Here is a 17,925-nt window from a genome sequence, read left to right on the forward strand (position 1 = left end):
CAGACACTTGATGTTAGATACTCACGAGTTTTGGGAACTTGTCCTTGGGGAAGTTCATCTCCTGCTTGTTGATGATGCTGGGCACCTTGGCACGCTCTGCCCACGGCCAGATCATGTAATCCAACATACCAGGCTGGGTGCCTGCAATAAGACAATCATTGTTTCTGTTTCATCACCTTACGATCTCTTACACCTTAACTTCAGACCACTACTCATGCTACTTATACAAGGAAAACAGAAATAAGCTATAAAATCCGAACGAAGACTAATAGAGGCACGCTGTTTAAAAAATATCAATAAATCCAATTTTTATGTCCACCAAGCTAATAATTTTATCTGCATTACAGATACACAAAACAAAATGCATAGCCTACGCACATGAGAAAAAACGAAGAAATACAGATGGCCCTTCTGCAACAATTAGATGGGATGAAGGCAGTCTTAACCATCCTATCTGTTCGGCTGCGTTAATCATTTCAAAAATCCTTTCACGAAGTGATGATGAGAGCGTGTACTGACCTCCGAAAAAGGTGTTACCGCCAGCAGCCAGCTCGTCTTCGAAAGGCTGCAGAGCAGCCACGATCTCCTCCAGGTAGTCTCCCAGCGGACGCTTCTCCTTGTCATAAACTGCTTCGTGGAAGATCTTCGTTACCTGCAAATAAAAGTCTACATTATAACAAGCAGAGGATTCAACAGAAAAATGTATAGAGCACTGGGATCTATATGTAATATTGCAGATTTTGCACGAATCATCATACAAGCGCTCTTTCAGGTTTGTAAAATAGCTTTTGTCGTGCACTTCACAGTGGTTTACAGAAAACAGATATAGTTGTCACGAGAAATTTTGGTTTATAAGATCTGTTTGTAATGTATGTGGTGCAAATAAACGAGGCATTAAAGAAAATTTCTATTGGTTGGTGGGTTAAGAGACTTAACAGCGAGACAGTCAGTCCCACAGCCAAGAGTTCATCTGAAGACGTCTGATCGATTTATGAAAGTACGTGGTGATAAGATCGAGGCACTGAAAACAATAGTAGCACCAGAGCTGAGGATTGGATTGCTGCAGTTATGCGGACTAAACTATGAAGTCATCAGTCCATTCTAGATGTGTCAACCCATGGAGAGTCCTCAGAGTAAGGACACAGGAGAAATTCTGACGAACCCTATTGTAACATTCAATAAAATCCAGAGAGAATCAAGTACAAGTGAGAGAGGGATAAGAGGATAAAGGCGGGAGAGTTCTGCTCAGAAAGCAGCTGGAGGCTCTGGGACACACGTGACGGAAGATGGACACACTTCATCCGACCAATGTTTCCTCACGCTCTAGTATTAGATAAACTAGTAATGCAGGAAACTTTGTAAAATCTCAGCAAATAAACCAACGGCGATGTGAGAGGAAGCCAACAGACATAAAAGAGTAAGTATAGTTAAAGGAAGGTGGAAAGGATGGGGGCCAGGCCAGACCATTGAACAAGAGCAGCCTTTGCCTCCTGAGTTGGATCGGGTGAGAGTTCACCCCTCTAGTCCCTCAAGTGGCTGATGAGGCCAAGGTGCCCTATCTCTTGAGTAAAACGTAAAACCAGATCAGCTGTTCTGCCACCTTCCACTAGCACCAGGGCAGCGAGTCAGACAGTTCTAGTTTTTGCTTTTGCTGTAGGATGGCCGAAATAGGGCACTCCAGTAGGATGTAGGCCTGTCAGACTGGTACCAAACCAACACTGGAATGGATCCTCACATAATAGAATGTGGCCATAGGTTAGCCTTAAGTTGCCAATGTGGAGTCAGCAGAGAACGGTAGCTTCCCTTTGAGAAGCAGGGAGGGTGGACTGGTACATGGGTGATGTAGCCTTTATTGCTGACAGTTTCTTTGAAGAAACCAGGGCACACCAATATGTGTTCCAAGCCTCCAACAAGCAATGGCATAAAGCTGCCATTGATCTGGTTCTGGTACCGCCATCTTCAAAGTCAGAATACTGGTAGCCCACTTTGCCAACCAGTCAGCAAATTTTTTTAATTCTTTCCCTGGGATCTCAATGTGACCTTGTGTCGTGACGAAGACAGGCAACCCCCAGCTTTATGGAAGTCAGAAAGGAGCTCTTGGATGGTCATGACCAAGGATCTCAAGGGTAGTACTGGTTGATCGACTAAAGACTACTACTGATTAAGAACGTCTTTCTGCTGCAGTGACAAACATGATTGAGGGCTCGACTGATGGGCACCAGTTCTGCAGTAATTTTACTGTATACATTCGGTAGAGAACGTTGTTCATTGCATCCTGCATGTGTGTAGACATAACTGGTTCGTCCATTGACCAAAGAGCTGTCAGAGTATCACTTCCAAACCCATAAATGCATCAATGATGGTCAGCAACAGGCGGCGAAAAACAGTGACATGAAAAGAATCTTTCAGTCCAAAGGATACATTGAGATAGATCTGAGGAATGGGTACATAGCATAGGAGCATACATGAGTGGTTCCTGACGAGAGGCGACTGAAGAAGTTTTAGTTCAGAGCAAAGACACTGCATCTGAGCTGTGATAGTGACTCCAATTCTGGGCTGCTGTTTCAGGAAAAAGTTGCCCAGATGGGGAGCGATGGGGGTGGGGGCAGCAACTGTGTATCACAGAATTCAGCAGCATTTCTTGGCATCCTTTCTGTAGTGATGGGAACCCAGCCTATGTGAGTTGTTCACAGGGTTGGTCTGAGAGCCACTGTTTCAAGCCAGACAAGTAGTATGGAGTCCATTGCTGAACTATGTGCTGGACTACCATAATCAAAACTGGACATGATGAAAGCTTTTTACAGCTGCAGATATGTAGAGTGGTGTGCACCCCAGCTGCTGTTACTGAGGCAGTGGAGAGTATTAAGATGTAACCAACACATTCATGTAAGCTGGCCAATAAGGGAAAACCCTGTCAACTAGACAGATGACAGATTCCAAAAAGCGATAAGGCTCCACCACATTGAGGAACTGGTCATCAAGATAGAGTTACGGCTGTAGTTGACAGTACAAAAGCAACAGAAATACATGATGCATGTCTTGGTGGCTGGAAACAGGAAACCATGGGTAAGAGCCTAGGACTGCACCTTTCATATGGCGCCTTGCGGTCAGCATTCAGTAACATCCACGCTAGCAGAGCAATAGCAAATGCAAAAATCGCCAGCATACGGGGAAGGTGACACTGTAGACCTGCAGTTGCAGCTATACCACTGACAGCCATTAGAGAAAGGGGCACAATCAATAGAGCCCTGGAGGACCTCATTGTCTTGTATACAGATAAGTATTGTTGGAAGTACTAAATCTGAAAGTATGGTGTGACAGTAAGTTCCACACAACTGGGAGTGGGACCCAGAGACCCTAATCTCATAGGGTAACGAGAATGTTATGATGCCACAAGGTGTCATAAGCCTTTTGCAGGTCAAAGCTGACTGGATAGTAGATTCCAGGCACACCAAGTTGTCAGTAGTGGAATGATCCTGGGACAGACAATAACAATGTTGGTAATACACTTTTAGGTGTTTGAGCATTTGGGTGTGGATGCGATCTGGCGCTGGAGTAACATCAGGGCAAAGGGCTAGGACCACTGAGGAATTCCCACTCAAATGGTTGACCATATGGCTCTAGGTGATGTGTAGTGAAAGGTAAGTGAATTCACTCCACTCTTTTTGAGGACATCAAATGTAGGCTGACAGTTCTCAGACATACAGGCTAGAGCAAAATGCAGAGAAAAGCATTTGGCGAGAACATCTGGTTCAATGTAGACAATTCCATTCAGGGAAACACCAGTAAGATCTCTGGGGGACTTGTGCCCTTAGAGGCATCGAACCTTTCTACCCCCTCCTTTTGCGGTTTGGGCAAAGTGAAATGGTAGCAGCACACTGTTCATAATGTTATTGTTTTTGTCATTTTATTAGGTAACAAACCTTGGCACACAGTCATTAAAAGACAATAAGGTGATCCATTGATGGATGTGATTTACAGCAATGGTGAGCCCATCTTTAATGCCCACGGTGATTTCTGATCAAGTTAATGTCTTCCAATGGACATATCCCAAGAAATACGGAATCGCTAAGTCTGCTGTCAATACAATGGCTGCAATTATGCTCTGGGCAGCTACAGTGTTACTTGCTCATGGCGGAAAGCTAAGGGCAATGGCAGAGGCAAAGGCATCCTTGTCAGCAATGTTGAGAGGCCATCCAGGTTGACACCCAGGCGAGTGATACTGATGAGCGACAGGAATATAGGAAAATTAATGCCAGACAGGTCGTCACGGACTCTCCACGTGGGTATAGGAACAAGACCAGGGCTGCAAATGTGAAGACCAATGACCAAGTAATACTAATACGCACATTCAACTGTGTGGGCCCCAGTATTCAACAGAAAAGATCAAGCTCTTTTAGCACATTTTCAGTAGCGTTACTATGAGCAGTGGTCGTAGTACCACCCCAGAAAGGGTTGTGGGCATTTAAGTCACCCGAACTGGGAAAGGTTGGGCGAGATGGGAAATCCATGCAGAAATGCTGTGTGAAACTTCACTATCAGGAGGGAGACACACATTACAGACCGTAAAATGCAGAAACATCCTCACACAGACTGCCTCAGTCTCCAAAGTCATACAAAGTGGCGTGTGTTCACTGTAAACAGAGTTCAAAATGTATGTATAAATTCTGACTAACGCTCTGTCAGTGTCAAGACGAATATTAAAATAGTCCCAATAGCTGTGGAGAGTGAGGTCCGCAATGCTGGGAACCAAGTTTTCTTGAGAGCAATGTAGGAATCAGGGGAAACTCAGGGGGTAGCTCAGCCAGATGGTGGAAAAAACCGCTACAGTTCCACTGGAGGATCATGCTATCACTATCCTATGGGAATGTGAAGGGACCAAATATGTGGGTCATACAGTAGGATCTTCCAGTTGCAAGGGTATGACATCAATACACATCAGTTCTGAATAACGTCGTGTAGGGCGATCTGGTGCCACAGGGGCCACTGACAGCTGTACCTGAGGTATTGAGGTAGTATGTGTGGGGGTACAGTATCACAGGGACCATCTGTACCTCCGTCTTTGAGATATCTGCTCCTTGGATATTTTTATGTTTGTGATTGTCTGCCCTAGTTTGAGGAACATGAAGCTCTATGAACAGCACCCTGTGGCTACTTCAGTCACTTAATAGTATTTGATTTCAGATCAACCAAATCCTGGTAGGTGAGCATCCTGAATTAACCCTTTGTGGTAAGGAGATGCTAGAGGAGGAGTTGCATCTCTGGTAGCGAGTTGGGCTCGACATCCATAGCTGTCAGCAGGTGGGAAGTTAATGCTCCCAAAGTGCGTGTCAGGGAAACAATAGAAGGGGGCTCCCCAAACAGCGGAGTGGATGTAGTCAGCTGGCCCGAAGAGAACAATGTGGAAGGCATGAAGGGCGAGGGTAGCACTAATGGTGAGGGTGACATATCCATAGTGAATGTCATTGTCATTGTCACTTATAAATTGTGAAAACGACCATATTTCTTCTTGGCCTCGTGATACACTAGTTAGTCAAGAGATTTGTATAGAGGAACCGAAGGAGCGTTGGTGTGCGAGTGACATACTCAACCCCTACAGATGGGGCTTGTGTTACATTATCAAGACATGTTCTCAGACCTCGTGTGTTTGAAGCATCACATGAGAGGGGTAACGTAAGGTTTCAGAACGTATTGATGCGCCATCACCTTGACCTTTTTAGGCAGCAAGCCGCCTTCGAAGACCAGAATGAAGACACCAGTATCAACCTTATTGTCATCTGGTCCACACTGGACACAGAATGCACATCACGATGCTTCACAGTGACACTACAAAAAGAGGTCTTAGTGGAATATGGTACCCTGTACAATGCTGAGACTTATGGGGGAGAGGGGTGATGGTTGCAGAATTGTCCCACAGCTTCTTACAGGCGAGCAACATCCGCAGCTGAGCAGATGATGCCGTTCTAATCAGAACGGAAAAAGTTCATTTCAAAAATCGCTGCTGCTACTGCCTCAAACCCGTCCTCAAGGTGCTCAACAAAGAATACTGGCTCTTTGGTAAAAGAGGAGCATCCGTCAGTCCAAGAGCAAACTAAGTATTGTGGGGAGTATTTTACTCCTTGCCTCCTAGCTCAACATTCCTTCCAAGGCATTGTTGGGGAAGGAAATGTTATGGGTTCATATCCCTCCATATTACAGTTTTCCTTTGCTTCAGAAGAGACTGCTCAACTTCATTTCCCTTTAATCCGACTTGCTGCCACCTACTCCAATTAGCTGTTCTCCCCACAGGTGCCACCCAGCCACAGTAAACACAATCTGGCTGGTCAAATGTTGCCTGTGTCCACATGTCCAAGCCACGATGGGCATATGTGAAGAGTTTCCAGCTCAGGAAACAATAATGCGATCCCTGCGTGGTCATGGGGTTACAACCCTGCAGGTACTTTACGACACGCCCGCACACGCACACTCAAAACGAGAATGCAAAGATAGAAAGATACTACGTGTAGAACGAACACGGTGTTGGGCGATCTTCCTTGCACGATCTGTAATTCTGTAAAACTTGGAAATTAGGTCAAACAACAATGGGGATCATATCGCTTATTTCTTCGGCAATGCAGCAGAAGTTTCGCTAGGGAGCCTGCACGCATTCTCCGTACAGTTCCGATCTCCATGCTATTTCCGTATTTTTGGAGCTCTGGACATTCGTTGCCATCCATTTGCTTCCAACGAAAAGGCTCACGCTTGGGTATGATCATGGTTACGTAAGCAAGTGCAAACGTTTCTCCATGAGCATATCTTGCCTCACAGCGGGAACGAATGTTAACCGTTATGGCGATTACTTCTGAAATAAACAGTTTACTTTTCTTTGCGTGTGTCGTTTTTATTTAACGATCCCTTATACAGTGGAAGAACGACACTGCACACTTACTGGAAACGCCCCTACAAACAGTACGCCACCATGACAGACTTTCTGATAATTTAGGATGAAAAGGAGAAATTAGATTTTAGCGTCCCGTCGGGAACTTCTTAAATGGAGACTGCGCAAACTCATGAGCCAAGCGTAGTAAAGGGTAGCGGCCCTGTCTCTCACAGGAACCACCCTCGATTTTGTCTGCAGCTATTGAGAGAACCCGCGGAAAATCCAGAATCTGGATGGACAGAACCGCCCCTTACTCTCCTCCTCCCCCTCCTCCTCCTCCTCCTCCTCCTCCTCCTCCTCATGTACCCTAGTGTAGTATTTTAGCCTTTTCACCAACGCGGTCGGTCGTGTCAAAGGATACCCTTGCTCTTTCGTCTCCAGCGTAGAGGAATACATTTTCCAACAGCGCTACAACAATTTTCGATGGTAATAGCTCGCCGAAGCTGGGAATATGAACATGTTTGTGATTATTTACGATCCTGACGGCTCAAAATATGGCTAGCTCTACGAAGACTCAGCAGCGACAGCATTCTGAGTCGAGTGAAATATAGCTACATTTACTGTTTACAGTGGGTATTTCGCCGCCAGCGACGCGTTAAGGTGAATGCAAACTAATTTCGCTCGCAGCGTCGCGTGATATGAAGTTCCACCACCAAGCGAAAACTTCAAATGGGTGAACTTTGCTTCTCATACGCGCAGTTCTTAACTGAAACAGGCTCGTTAAATAGCTTCGAAGTTTTCAGCTTCCTATGGAAAAGCTATACTATCTCGTGAAAACTTCTCCAGCGAAGTATTACCGTTAAGCAACACTTACATCGTCACGCATTGGCACCAAGCGCCGAGAGTAAAGAAAGATATCTACGTGCTGCACACTTGAAACACTTGCTGCATCCTTAACGCATTCTACGACGCCTAAATGAAACGTGGAACCTCCAATGACTTGAGATCATAAAAAGCATGTAATTAACACGTGGGTTTTCCGACATTTAAAAGTACGAACGTGTATTTGAATTACCACAGAAGCTTGAAAAGCATTTACTCTGCCTTAAGGTTTCTGGATTATTTACACTACTGGCCATTAAAATTGCTGCACCACGAAGATGACGTACTACAGACGCGAAATTTAACTGACAGGAAAAAGATGCTGTGATGTGCAAATGATAAGCTTTTCAGAGCATTACCACAACGTTGGCGCCGGTGGCGACAACTACAACAAGCTGACATGAGGAAAGTTTCCAAGCGATTTCTCACACACAAACAGCAGTTGACCGGCGTTGCCTGGCGAAACGTAGTTGTGATACCTCGTGTAAGAAGGAGAAATGCGTACCATCACGTTTCCGACTTTGATAAAGGTCAGATTGTAGCCTATCACGATTGCGGTTTATCGTATCGCGACATTGCTGCTCGCGTTGGTCGAGATCCAATGAGTGTTAGCAGAATATGGAATCGGTGGGTTCAGGAGGGTAATACGGAACGCCGTGCTGGATCCCAACGGCCTCTTATCACTAGCAGTCGAGATGACAGGCATCTTATCCGCATGGCAGTAGCGGATCGTGCAGCCACGTCTCGATCCCTGAGTCAACAGATGGGGACGTTTGCAAGACGACAACCATCTGCACGAACGGTTACTCTTTACGCTGCATCACAGACAGGAGCGCCTGCCATGGTGTACTCAACGACGAACCTGGGTGCACGAATGGCAAAACGTCATTTTTTCGGATGAAGCTAGGTTCTGTTTACAGAATCATGATGGTCGCATCCGTGTTTGGCGACATCGCGGTGAACTCACATTGGAAGCGTGTATTCGTCATCGCCATACTGGCTTATCACCCGTCGTGATGGTATGGGGTGCCATTGGTTACACGTCTCGGTCACCATTTGTTCACATTGACGGCACATTGAATAGTGGACGTTACATTTCAGATGTGTTACGACCCGTGGCTCTACCCTTCATTCGATCCCTGCGAAACCCTACATTTCAGCAGCATGATGCAGGACCGCATGTAGCAGGTCCTGTACGGGCCTTTCTGGATACAGAAAATGTTCGACTGCTGCCCTGGCCAGCACATTCTCCAGGTCTCTCACAAATTGAAAACGTCTGGTCAATGGTGGCCGAGAAACTGGCTCGTCACAATACGCTAGTCACTACTTCTGATGAACTGAGGTATCGTGTTGAAGCTAGATGGGCAGCTGTACTCGTTCACGCCATCCAAGCTCTGTTTGACTCAATGCCCAGGGCTATCAAGGCCGTTATTACGGCCAGTGGTGGTGGTTCTGGGTACTGATTTCTCAGGATTTATGCACCCAAACTGCGTGAAAATGTAATCACATGTCAGTTCTAGTATAATATATTAGTCCGATGAATACCCGTGTATCATCTGCATTTCTTCTTGGTGTAGCAATTTTAATGGCCAGTAGTGTGTATCATGTAAAGACGAACACCGGTTTGTTAGAACAAGCCAGTGAATTATTATTCTGGTTCAGAGCGTACCGACTGAAAATGACCGAATAACAGACGGTAACAATGTGCCTCTATAAGCTTTTCCACATTGCGCAATGCGCTGGGGGGTAACAGGTGCCGTTTCAATTGTCAGAAAAATTTGGTAGCTACATGGTGAAATACTTTTCCCGCACACATCGTTAAGGTTACTGCATTCTACTGCTCACGGCTAGCAGCGTTACAGAAGCCCGTAAGAGAAAAGTAAGAAGACTAAATCATTTTCTTTCCCCAGAACTCTGTTCCCCGAATTTAAATCCGCCCGACGCGGCTTTCCTGAGTTCATAAAACACAATGATCGCAATAATTGTGGGATAGAACGAAAACTCATTGCTATTACTCTTCACATTAAAAGTGCTGTATCTTCACTTGTGTCTTAATATTATTGACAAAGGTAAGGTCTGACGCTCAACCAGTGAACGGTTCTTGGCCTGACTGCAGGCTTCAGTACAATCTTTCGTTCGCCGTAGCACTTGGAGGGGAAATTAGCGAGCCCATTGCCCTGACCATGATTTAGCCTGGGAAACATCCCGGTTATACAATTTAATAGTAGGTCGAGTGGACTTGAGGCCGTCTTGGAGAGACTAACGAGAAGTGGTAAAACATAAGCAAGAATGCGCTGACTGTCGTTTATTTCTGCATTCCTTCAAGGGAGTTTAGCTGGCAGGATACAACAGCGTACTGCCTATTCGTCCGCGCGACCGAATACACGCAGGTGAGGGAGAATGGGGCAACACTTGCTTTCAATAGTGCCAGATCGATGCAGTGCGGTTAATTTGAGTAAAGCTATCCAAGACGTGTACTCTGTTCGATACATCGATTGTCCGGAACGTTAATTACGCGGCTAGAAATGCCAGTGTCAGAATAATGGAGGAGATTTGTGCGTCACAACGTCAGGACTAACGCATGGCATCAGAAATAGCCTACCAGTTTGACACCGGATGCTAGAATTGAAATTTCTGTGGTGAGTTGCAAAACAAAGAAAAACACCTCTGCTTAATAGCCATCAAACGACTATGCAGCACAAATGTTGCCATGGTGAACATAGATCAGCAATGACTGGAAGAGGATGAAATGCGTTGCATTAGCTACTTTGCCGGCCGCGGTGGTCTAGCGGTTGCAGGTGCTCAGTACGGAACCGCGCGACTGCTACGGTCGCAGGTTCGAATCCTGCCTCGGGCATGGATGTGTGTGATGTCCTTAGGTTAGTTAGGTTTTAGTTGTTCTAAGTTCTAGGGGACTGATGACCACAGATGTTAAGTCCCATTGTGCTCAGAGCCATTTGAACCATTAGCTACGTTTTCTACTGCGAGATGTTGCTATGTTATGATTGTAACGTCAAAGCTCGGCATTGATCGCCTTCATTAGTCTCCGAAAACGCTTTACAGGCGAACATTTTTTGGATATTGTAGGTCGCTAGGCCACAGCAGTAGTGCAGACAGACATTGTCCAACTTCTGATAAATATTTTTGAGAAAGTGCGGCTTTATGAACATGTAGATGTAATTCAACACACTCCACGAAATCAGATGCTCCGAACTTTATGGAGAATATGTGTCATACGTAACACAGTGAACGATGAACTAATAGGGTATGCTCTCGAAATGGGCAATTTTTCTCTGTATTGTGACAGTGACATGGTTCAGTTCTTTATAAACAATATCGAAATTACAGCTACAGCCAGAATTCTTATTTAACAGCATGTAATTGCACAAAAAACTGTATAAAAGCTGGAAAAATGTAGTGAATGTGGTTTCCAATTACTGTATAAGGTGTCCGAAGCGTGTGGAAAGTAGTACGGTAGGAATCCATCAGATACTTCATATTAGTGACGTAACCTGTGTTTACTCAATAGGAGTTAGGAAACTTCCTTATTCAAGTAAGAGGGGAGCTGTTCTCGCGAAACAGCCATTTTGATCGTTCGCTTCTCACGAGACGACAGAATAATAAGAACACCAGACGCAATTACCTTCCTCTGTTTATTCTACAGGAGCATGAAGACACAGTTCTGGACAATATATGTGGAGGTGACATGTACGCCGAGCGGTCTAAGGCGCTGCAGTCATGGACTGTGCGGATGGTCCCGGCGGGTTCGAGTCCTCCCTCTGGCATGGGTGTGTGTGTGTGTGTGTGTGTGTGTGTGTGTGTGTGTGTGTGTGTGTGTGTGTGTGTGTGTCAAAATGGTTCAAATGACTAATTTGTATGGGACATAACATCTGATGTTATCAGTCCCCTAGACTTAAAACTTCGTAAACCTAACGAACCTAAGGACATCACAAATATCCATGCCCGAGGCAGGATTCGAACCTGCGACCGTAGCGGTCACGCGGTTCCAGACTGTAGCGCCTAGAACCGCTCTGACCACTCCGGCCGGCTCAGGATTCACAACTGCAGTTTACCTCTGACTGGCATGTAGTGTTCCGAGTTTTAGTGCTGAGATAATGGATTTCACCGAGACGACCACAGGGAAGCCTTTACTGATTCTCAACGGGAATCGGTATATGGAGGACTATACAAGCAAAAGAAACTCGCGTTGTGTAAACATTAAAAGAATAAATGCAAAGGAAGACTATACACAGAAAATTACAGTTTTAGGGTAAAGTAGCAACGTTTGCATTCCAGATGAAGCAGCAACTTAAGAGCGGAAACGTTTTGTCAGCGCAAAGAAGCGGGCAAACGAAACAGACTCTTACAATTAGTTTAAGTAAAAGTAGGGTAGTTCTTCAGCCGAGTCTTCTTGAGGAAGTGCAGTGGTACAGATATCTAATTCTAATCCAATGACTATTTCCTCGAATCTTGCTGATTGTGCTGTACAGCACCTCTGCGTCCCGTAAATTTATATATAGTCAACAGACAAAATAATTTATTTCCAACGACTGGCTGCCAATTGTTTCGCTTCAGTTTTCCTGGATATCTTGCAACTTGTTTACCCCAGTTTGAATTTATGCCAAGTCCAGAGTACATATGGTTCCGTTTGATCGTGATACCAATCTAAAATTATCGGTGGCATTTCTCAGTGTGCCACAGCTCCTTACGCAGCCCGTATTTCTAACATTTCTTAGATGTATTTTTAATTCGAATACAGCCAATTCGTCTCCGGACCTAAGAGTAAACATTCAAAAGATGTGAAATAGCCATTGAAGTTTTTCAAATCAAAGTTTTAGGGTGGAGTCACCCTTTAAAATGGAGAGTACGTGTTGTTGGTTGAGTTAGGAACTTCAAAGCGGTCAGACACATGAACACGAACGTTTCAGTGCGGGATGCTAGTCTATACGTTTCTGCTCAAAAATGTTCAAATGTGTGCGAAATGTTATGGGACTTAACTGCTAAGGTCATCAGTCCCTAAGCTTACTCACTACTTAACCTAAATTATCCTAAGGACAAACACACACACACACACACACACACACACACACACACACACACACACACACACACACACACACACACACACACACCTGACGGACGACTCTAACCTCCGCCTGGCACTACCTATCTGTGCGATGGTGTTTTGATACTCAGTGTTCTATAAACGTGCTTCAAAACCTTTATGACAACGAAAAGATTCAGTTAACAACGTTACAATAGATTCCATGCAAAAGAATAGACATGTACACTTTGAAGAATAGTGTAAAGCCGATATGAAAAAAGTGTTCATCATATGATAGCAGGGGAATAATGTCTATAATTTTCCCAACATTTTCACTATCAAAATACATTTTTGTTTTCAGGAGGATTACTCGAGCTTGTCTTAGAATACTCGGGAAGTGGCACCAGACATTCATTCTTTAGTGAAAAACAAAATAATATTCATTGACATTGTGTTTTTATGTTTAATGTTTGAATAAAAGTAAATATAAATTTTCCAATTTAAATTTCGTCCTAAAACGGCAATCATCGTAAGACTGCCACAGTCGTAAGAAATGCCACGTTTCTCACTTAGCAGCCCTTCGGTCTTTGGAACATCTAAATATTAAGAGAGATTAATTTCATTGTCAGTTCTCATATTGAATTTCATAGTCGATTCTCACTAATAGAACAGTCGTAAGAATAAATTTGGCACGAAACTCATTAATGAGCCACACTGAAGCGATACATGCTGTGCAGTGGGCACGAGCCATCTCGTACGAGCGGCTGTGCTGAACTGCTAAACGTATTAGTTTCCCTGCACCTGAGAAAAACCGGTAATTCCAGCAAGAGCCCCAGGGCACGTGCAAATGCCACTCCATGCAAGTTTCTCAACCCGATCAACATGGCACTGTTGAAGTTGGTGGTGGTAATACACTATTTACATGGCATGGACAAGGGCCCTAGTCCACCTGAACCGATATTGACTGGAAACAGTTATTCCAGGCTAGTTAGAGACCACTTACGGCCACAAACGGACTTCATGTTCTCAAACACGAAGCAGGCCACAGTTGTTTGTGATTGGTATGAAGGACATTCTGGATGATCCGAGCGAATGTTTTGGTCACCCAAATTTCCCGACATGAATCGCATCGAACGCTTATGGACGTAATCGAGAGATTTGTTCGGGCACAAAATCTTGCTCCGGCAATACTTTCGCAATTAAATACGGCCACAGAGCCAGCGTGGCTTAATATTTCTGCAGGGGAATTCCAACGACTTGGTGAGCCCACGCCTCATCGAGCTGCTGCACACCGCTGGGCAAAAGGAGGTCCGACAGAATATTAGGTAATGTCCTGTCGCTTTTAACTTCAGTGTAATTCTAATGCTAAGAAATAAACTGCAGCTGTCTACTGTATCGTGAACTAAAAATTGTCAATGTGTCGAACCACTATAAGTTACAAAAGGTATGCATCACTATCTGTTGCGTGCTTGGACAGCCAACCCAGGTTAGCCGAGTCAAACGGTGAATACAAGCGTCGCGTTGTAATTTTTCGAATTTTTAAGACTTCTGCTCGTGCACGTACCCGTAAGAAAGATTGTTAGAAGTTTTGGAAAATCGTTCTTGCGCGCACTATCTGCACAGCATGATATGTTTCAGCCTGTGAATGAGAAGAGCTCACCTTGCCAAAGTCATCGATGAGCTTCTTGTGGCGCGCCTTGGTGTCTGCGTCGGCCGGCCAGAGTGGTGGCTCGGGGAACTTTCCGTCCAGGAAGTCGGCGATGTCCAGCGACTCGATGACGATCTGGCCGCCGCCGGCGTCGAGCGCGGGCACCTTGCCCTGCGGCTGCACCGAGGTGAGCCAGTCGGGCTTGTCCAGCAGGTTGATGTTGACGATGTCGAAGGGCACGCCCTTGGCCGCCAGCGCCAGCCTGGCGCGGTGGGAGTACGGGCAGAACGCCATCGAGTACAGCCGCAGCTTCCCGCCTTCCGGCGGCGCCGGTTGCGCGTCACCTATCGACGAGTCTTACTTGACATACAGGTCTACCACTAAACCTTTTTACTACATCGAGTAACATTTGTTAATATTCTCCTTTACATGCCACAGTTCAAGATAAAACTGCTTCTCGTTTCTTTTTACAGGCTTTCGTAAAAATCCGAACAAAGGCTTAACTCCATTTCTCACTCCCACTATGAACTGCAATCGTGCTACTCGACCCTTAGAATCATAGATCACACTTTTACTCCTGGTGGGAAATACCACGTGACAATTAATGCACAATAATTTCTGACATACAAATTATCGTTATATGAACATTATCAAAAAATGGTTCAAATGGCTCTAAGCACTATGGGACTTAACATCTGAGGTCATCAGTCCCCTAAACTTAGAACTGATTGAACCTAACTAAGAAGATCACACACATCAATTCCCGAGGCAGGATTCGAACCTGCGACCGTACCAGCAGCGCGGTTCCAGACTGAAGCGCCTAGAACCGCTCGGCCACAGGGGCCAGTGAGGAACATTATCACTAACAACAATTTATGTAACGAAAATGAATTCGTAAGAATTTCACATCTGTGCGAAAAGAAATATCCGAACAAATATGAAAAGAATTTACACTCGAAATAAAGAACGGTTGGTGAATCTGAGAATAACGTCTGGTGAGAGTAGATAATTACGTATTACCTGCACCTGGTAAGGTACAACTGGCCAGATTTAATTCAACTTTTAACAGGTCGTGTAGCTCTCTTGCTGCCATCATCCCATAACTGACAACGACTTTAACGCTGATTCAGGTCTCTACGTAACAAGGATCGAATTGTTAAAAAACTTATGCCTTTCGGACATGTCCTGTCGTTAGAATACCAGTAACAAACTTCACAGAAAGTGATATTAAAATTATGCATTATGCATTATAAATATAAAAAGACCGCTGCTTGAATTGAATTTCTTCACTACAATCAGCCTACTTCGACTATAATTGCCATTATCAAGATCTAATGGTTTTTTTACTTATTTCACACAGGTGGGTACTGTCGCTTATTGTACCGGGTACTGTGTTTTTAGGCTGTATCTCTTATTAAATTGGTTTCTGTGACTGACTATTTTAGGGAATTTGTGTCAGTTTGTTGGTCCTTTTCACATCACTGGATGATGTCTAATGTTCTGTCAGAAATTCGTTGACATACGAGTATAAACCCAAATATGTTGGACAGCATCTGCTGATGTGAGAAAGGACCAACAAGATACCGCAAGTTCGCTAAAATACAAACAGTCAGACAGCAATTTAATAAGCGACAGTAGCCACCGAAGCGACATGGACGCAAAGTACAAGACTCACAATGGCAATTATAGCCGAAATAAGCTTATTGCGATAAATAAATTCAATTGAAGCACCGGATATTGTTTCATATTCAAAATGTCGTTTCAAGTCATATCACGATGCGGACCCAGAAGAACGTAAATTCACAGAAATTATCGAGTCAAGTGGTATCTCTACGACCTCTTTGAGCACCGATGTTATTAAAGTTAGCACGTGATAATATACTTTGTGTTAAGGTAGTTTCTGGTATTCTGACTAAGAGCCTTGCCCGAAACGCATCAATGAAGTTATATAACAAGTGGGCCTTTACTGTTTAGCGTCCTGAAGCGTGCTCAGCTAACTTCCGCTTTTAATTGCTGCACATCCAACGGAGTGCGTTCAGTTCCAGCTTCCACAGTATGAATTTAAGAGAAACTGCCTACTCTGCAATTTGAAAGCAACGTTTTCCAGCAGATTTACTTTCATTTCCTTAACTTTTCTAATGGTGTTATTCTCATTAAATCAGTTGCACAGATTCATTGATTACGTGTTTATTACACATTCCTGTAAAGTGAGTAACTTAATATTTTTTCTAGTCTTCAACCGAATCATACAATCGTTTAGACAGTATTTCAGCGGTCCATCTTACCACCATTTTCAGGTGAAAACGCTCTTCAGTAATATCGCCGGAAGTGATTCGTACCGCGGATGACCAATAGCGCGTGCCCCGTAACTATTCGTAGGTAATTATCTAAGACGACCTTATTACAATGAGTCCTCACGTCTGCTTTCAGGAAAGAGCCTTTATTTCATCATCACACTGCCATTGCATTTTCAATACGTAGTTTTCACTTTTCTTGTTACATTGGAGGCTTTTCGAAACAAATTCTGTTCTTTTCATTTCGTGTGTACATCAGATCTCTACTGACAGTTAATAGAGAATCATATCCAGGTACGCAGCTGATACTATTTGATAATTTCCTTCGGAACACCTACCAGATCCAGCTTCCGCCGATAAAAGACTACTCTTACAATAAAGTTGCTGCCTGCCATTGTAAATATGACAGTTTTCGATTAAAACGGATAAAAATGCTGTTCTAGGCACTGTTTCTCACTTAAATGTCCCTTTACTACTCCCAGTGAAAGATAGTTAACTGTTATTCACAGTATCTTTCAGCCCAGTCGACACATGTTAATCTTGTGTGGATAAAGCGTCAGGTACTCTACTACTACGCCGCTGCCGCCGCCGCCGCCTACTGTTACTACCTATCTCTCGCTACCTGAAGACTTGTGTAAGATGGACAATGAAGGCTACCTGCTACCACTCAGCTACGTTAATATTAATGTATCACGGAAGTATAGTGGAGGGGGTTGGCAGGAGCAGTTCTTAATGTACAGTATATCTTCTGTCACAGATGTGGCGAGTAATTCTTTAATTCCCTTAGTTCATTGAAAATACGTATAAAATGGCGTTAGTAGATCATTTACAATTAGCCTATTTGCCTTCGTGTATTCTTAATTTTATAAATTAGAGCGTTGATTTTTTTACCCTTTGCTTACCAGAAATAATTAAAATTGGACGATAGTAGAGGTCACCAACGTAACTACCACCCAAAGAGGGAGAGCGAAGAAAAGCAAACCATTATGGTACTTACTATCACTTTGGGGTATAATCACAGGTCTCCACTGTCAATTTTCCAGAACATTTTTCTTGGAGAACAGTGGGTTTTTTGCATTACTTTATGAACATGAACAGCCACGACCGCAAGTAACTTTTATGAGGTTATTGGTTTCGGTCTGATTTAGATTATCTTCACACTATGTTGGTAGACGGTGGCTACGACTCCACGAGCGCT

General features: G+C 44.2%; 1 protein-coding gene across 1 annotated transcript in view; it reads right to left on the reverse strand.

The window, feature by feature from the left end:
* LOC126188615 (pyrimidodiazepine synthase-like) overlaps positions 1-17,925 on the reverse strand; it is a 572,660-nt gene that overhangs the window by 22,128 nt on the left and 532,607 nt on the right. Inside the window, exons 3-5 of the mRNA XM_049930220.1 lie at positions 14,446-14,777; positions 520-652; positions 26-141 (exon numbers count right to left, since the gene is read on the reverse strand). Coding sequence (XP_049786177.1) covers positions 26-141; positions 520-652; positions 14,446-14,777 — 581 coding nt within the window. The remainder of the gene's footprint in view (positions 1-25; positions 142-519; positions 653-14,445; positions 14,778-17,925) is intronic.

This window comes from Schistocerca cancellata, chromosome 1 (genome assembly GCF_023864275.1).
Source record: "Schistocerca cancellata isolate TAMUIC-IGC-003103 chromosome 1, iqSchCanc2.1, whole genome shotgun sequence".
NCBI classification, from domain to species: domain Eukaryota; kingdom Metazoa; phylum Arthropoda; class Insecta; order Orthoptera; family Acrididae; genus Schistocerca; species Schistocerca cancellata.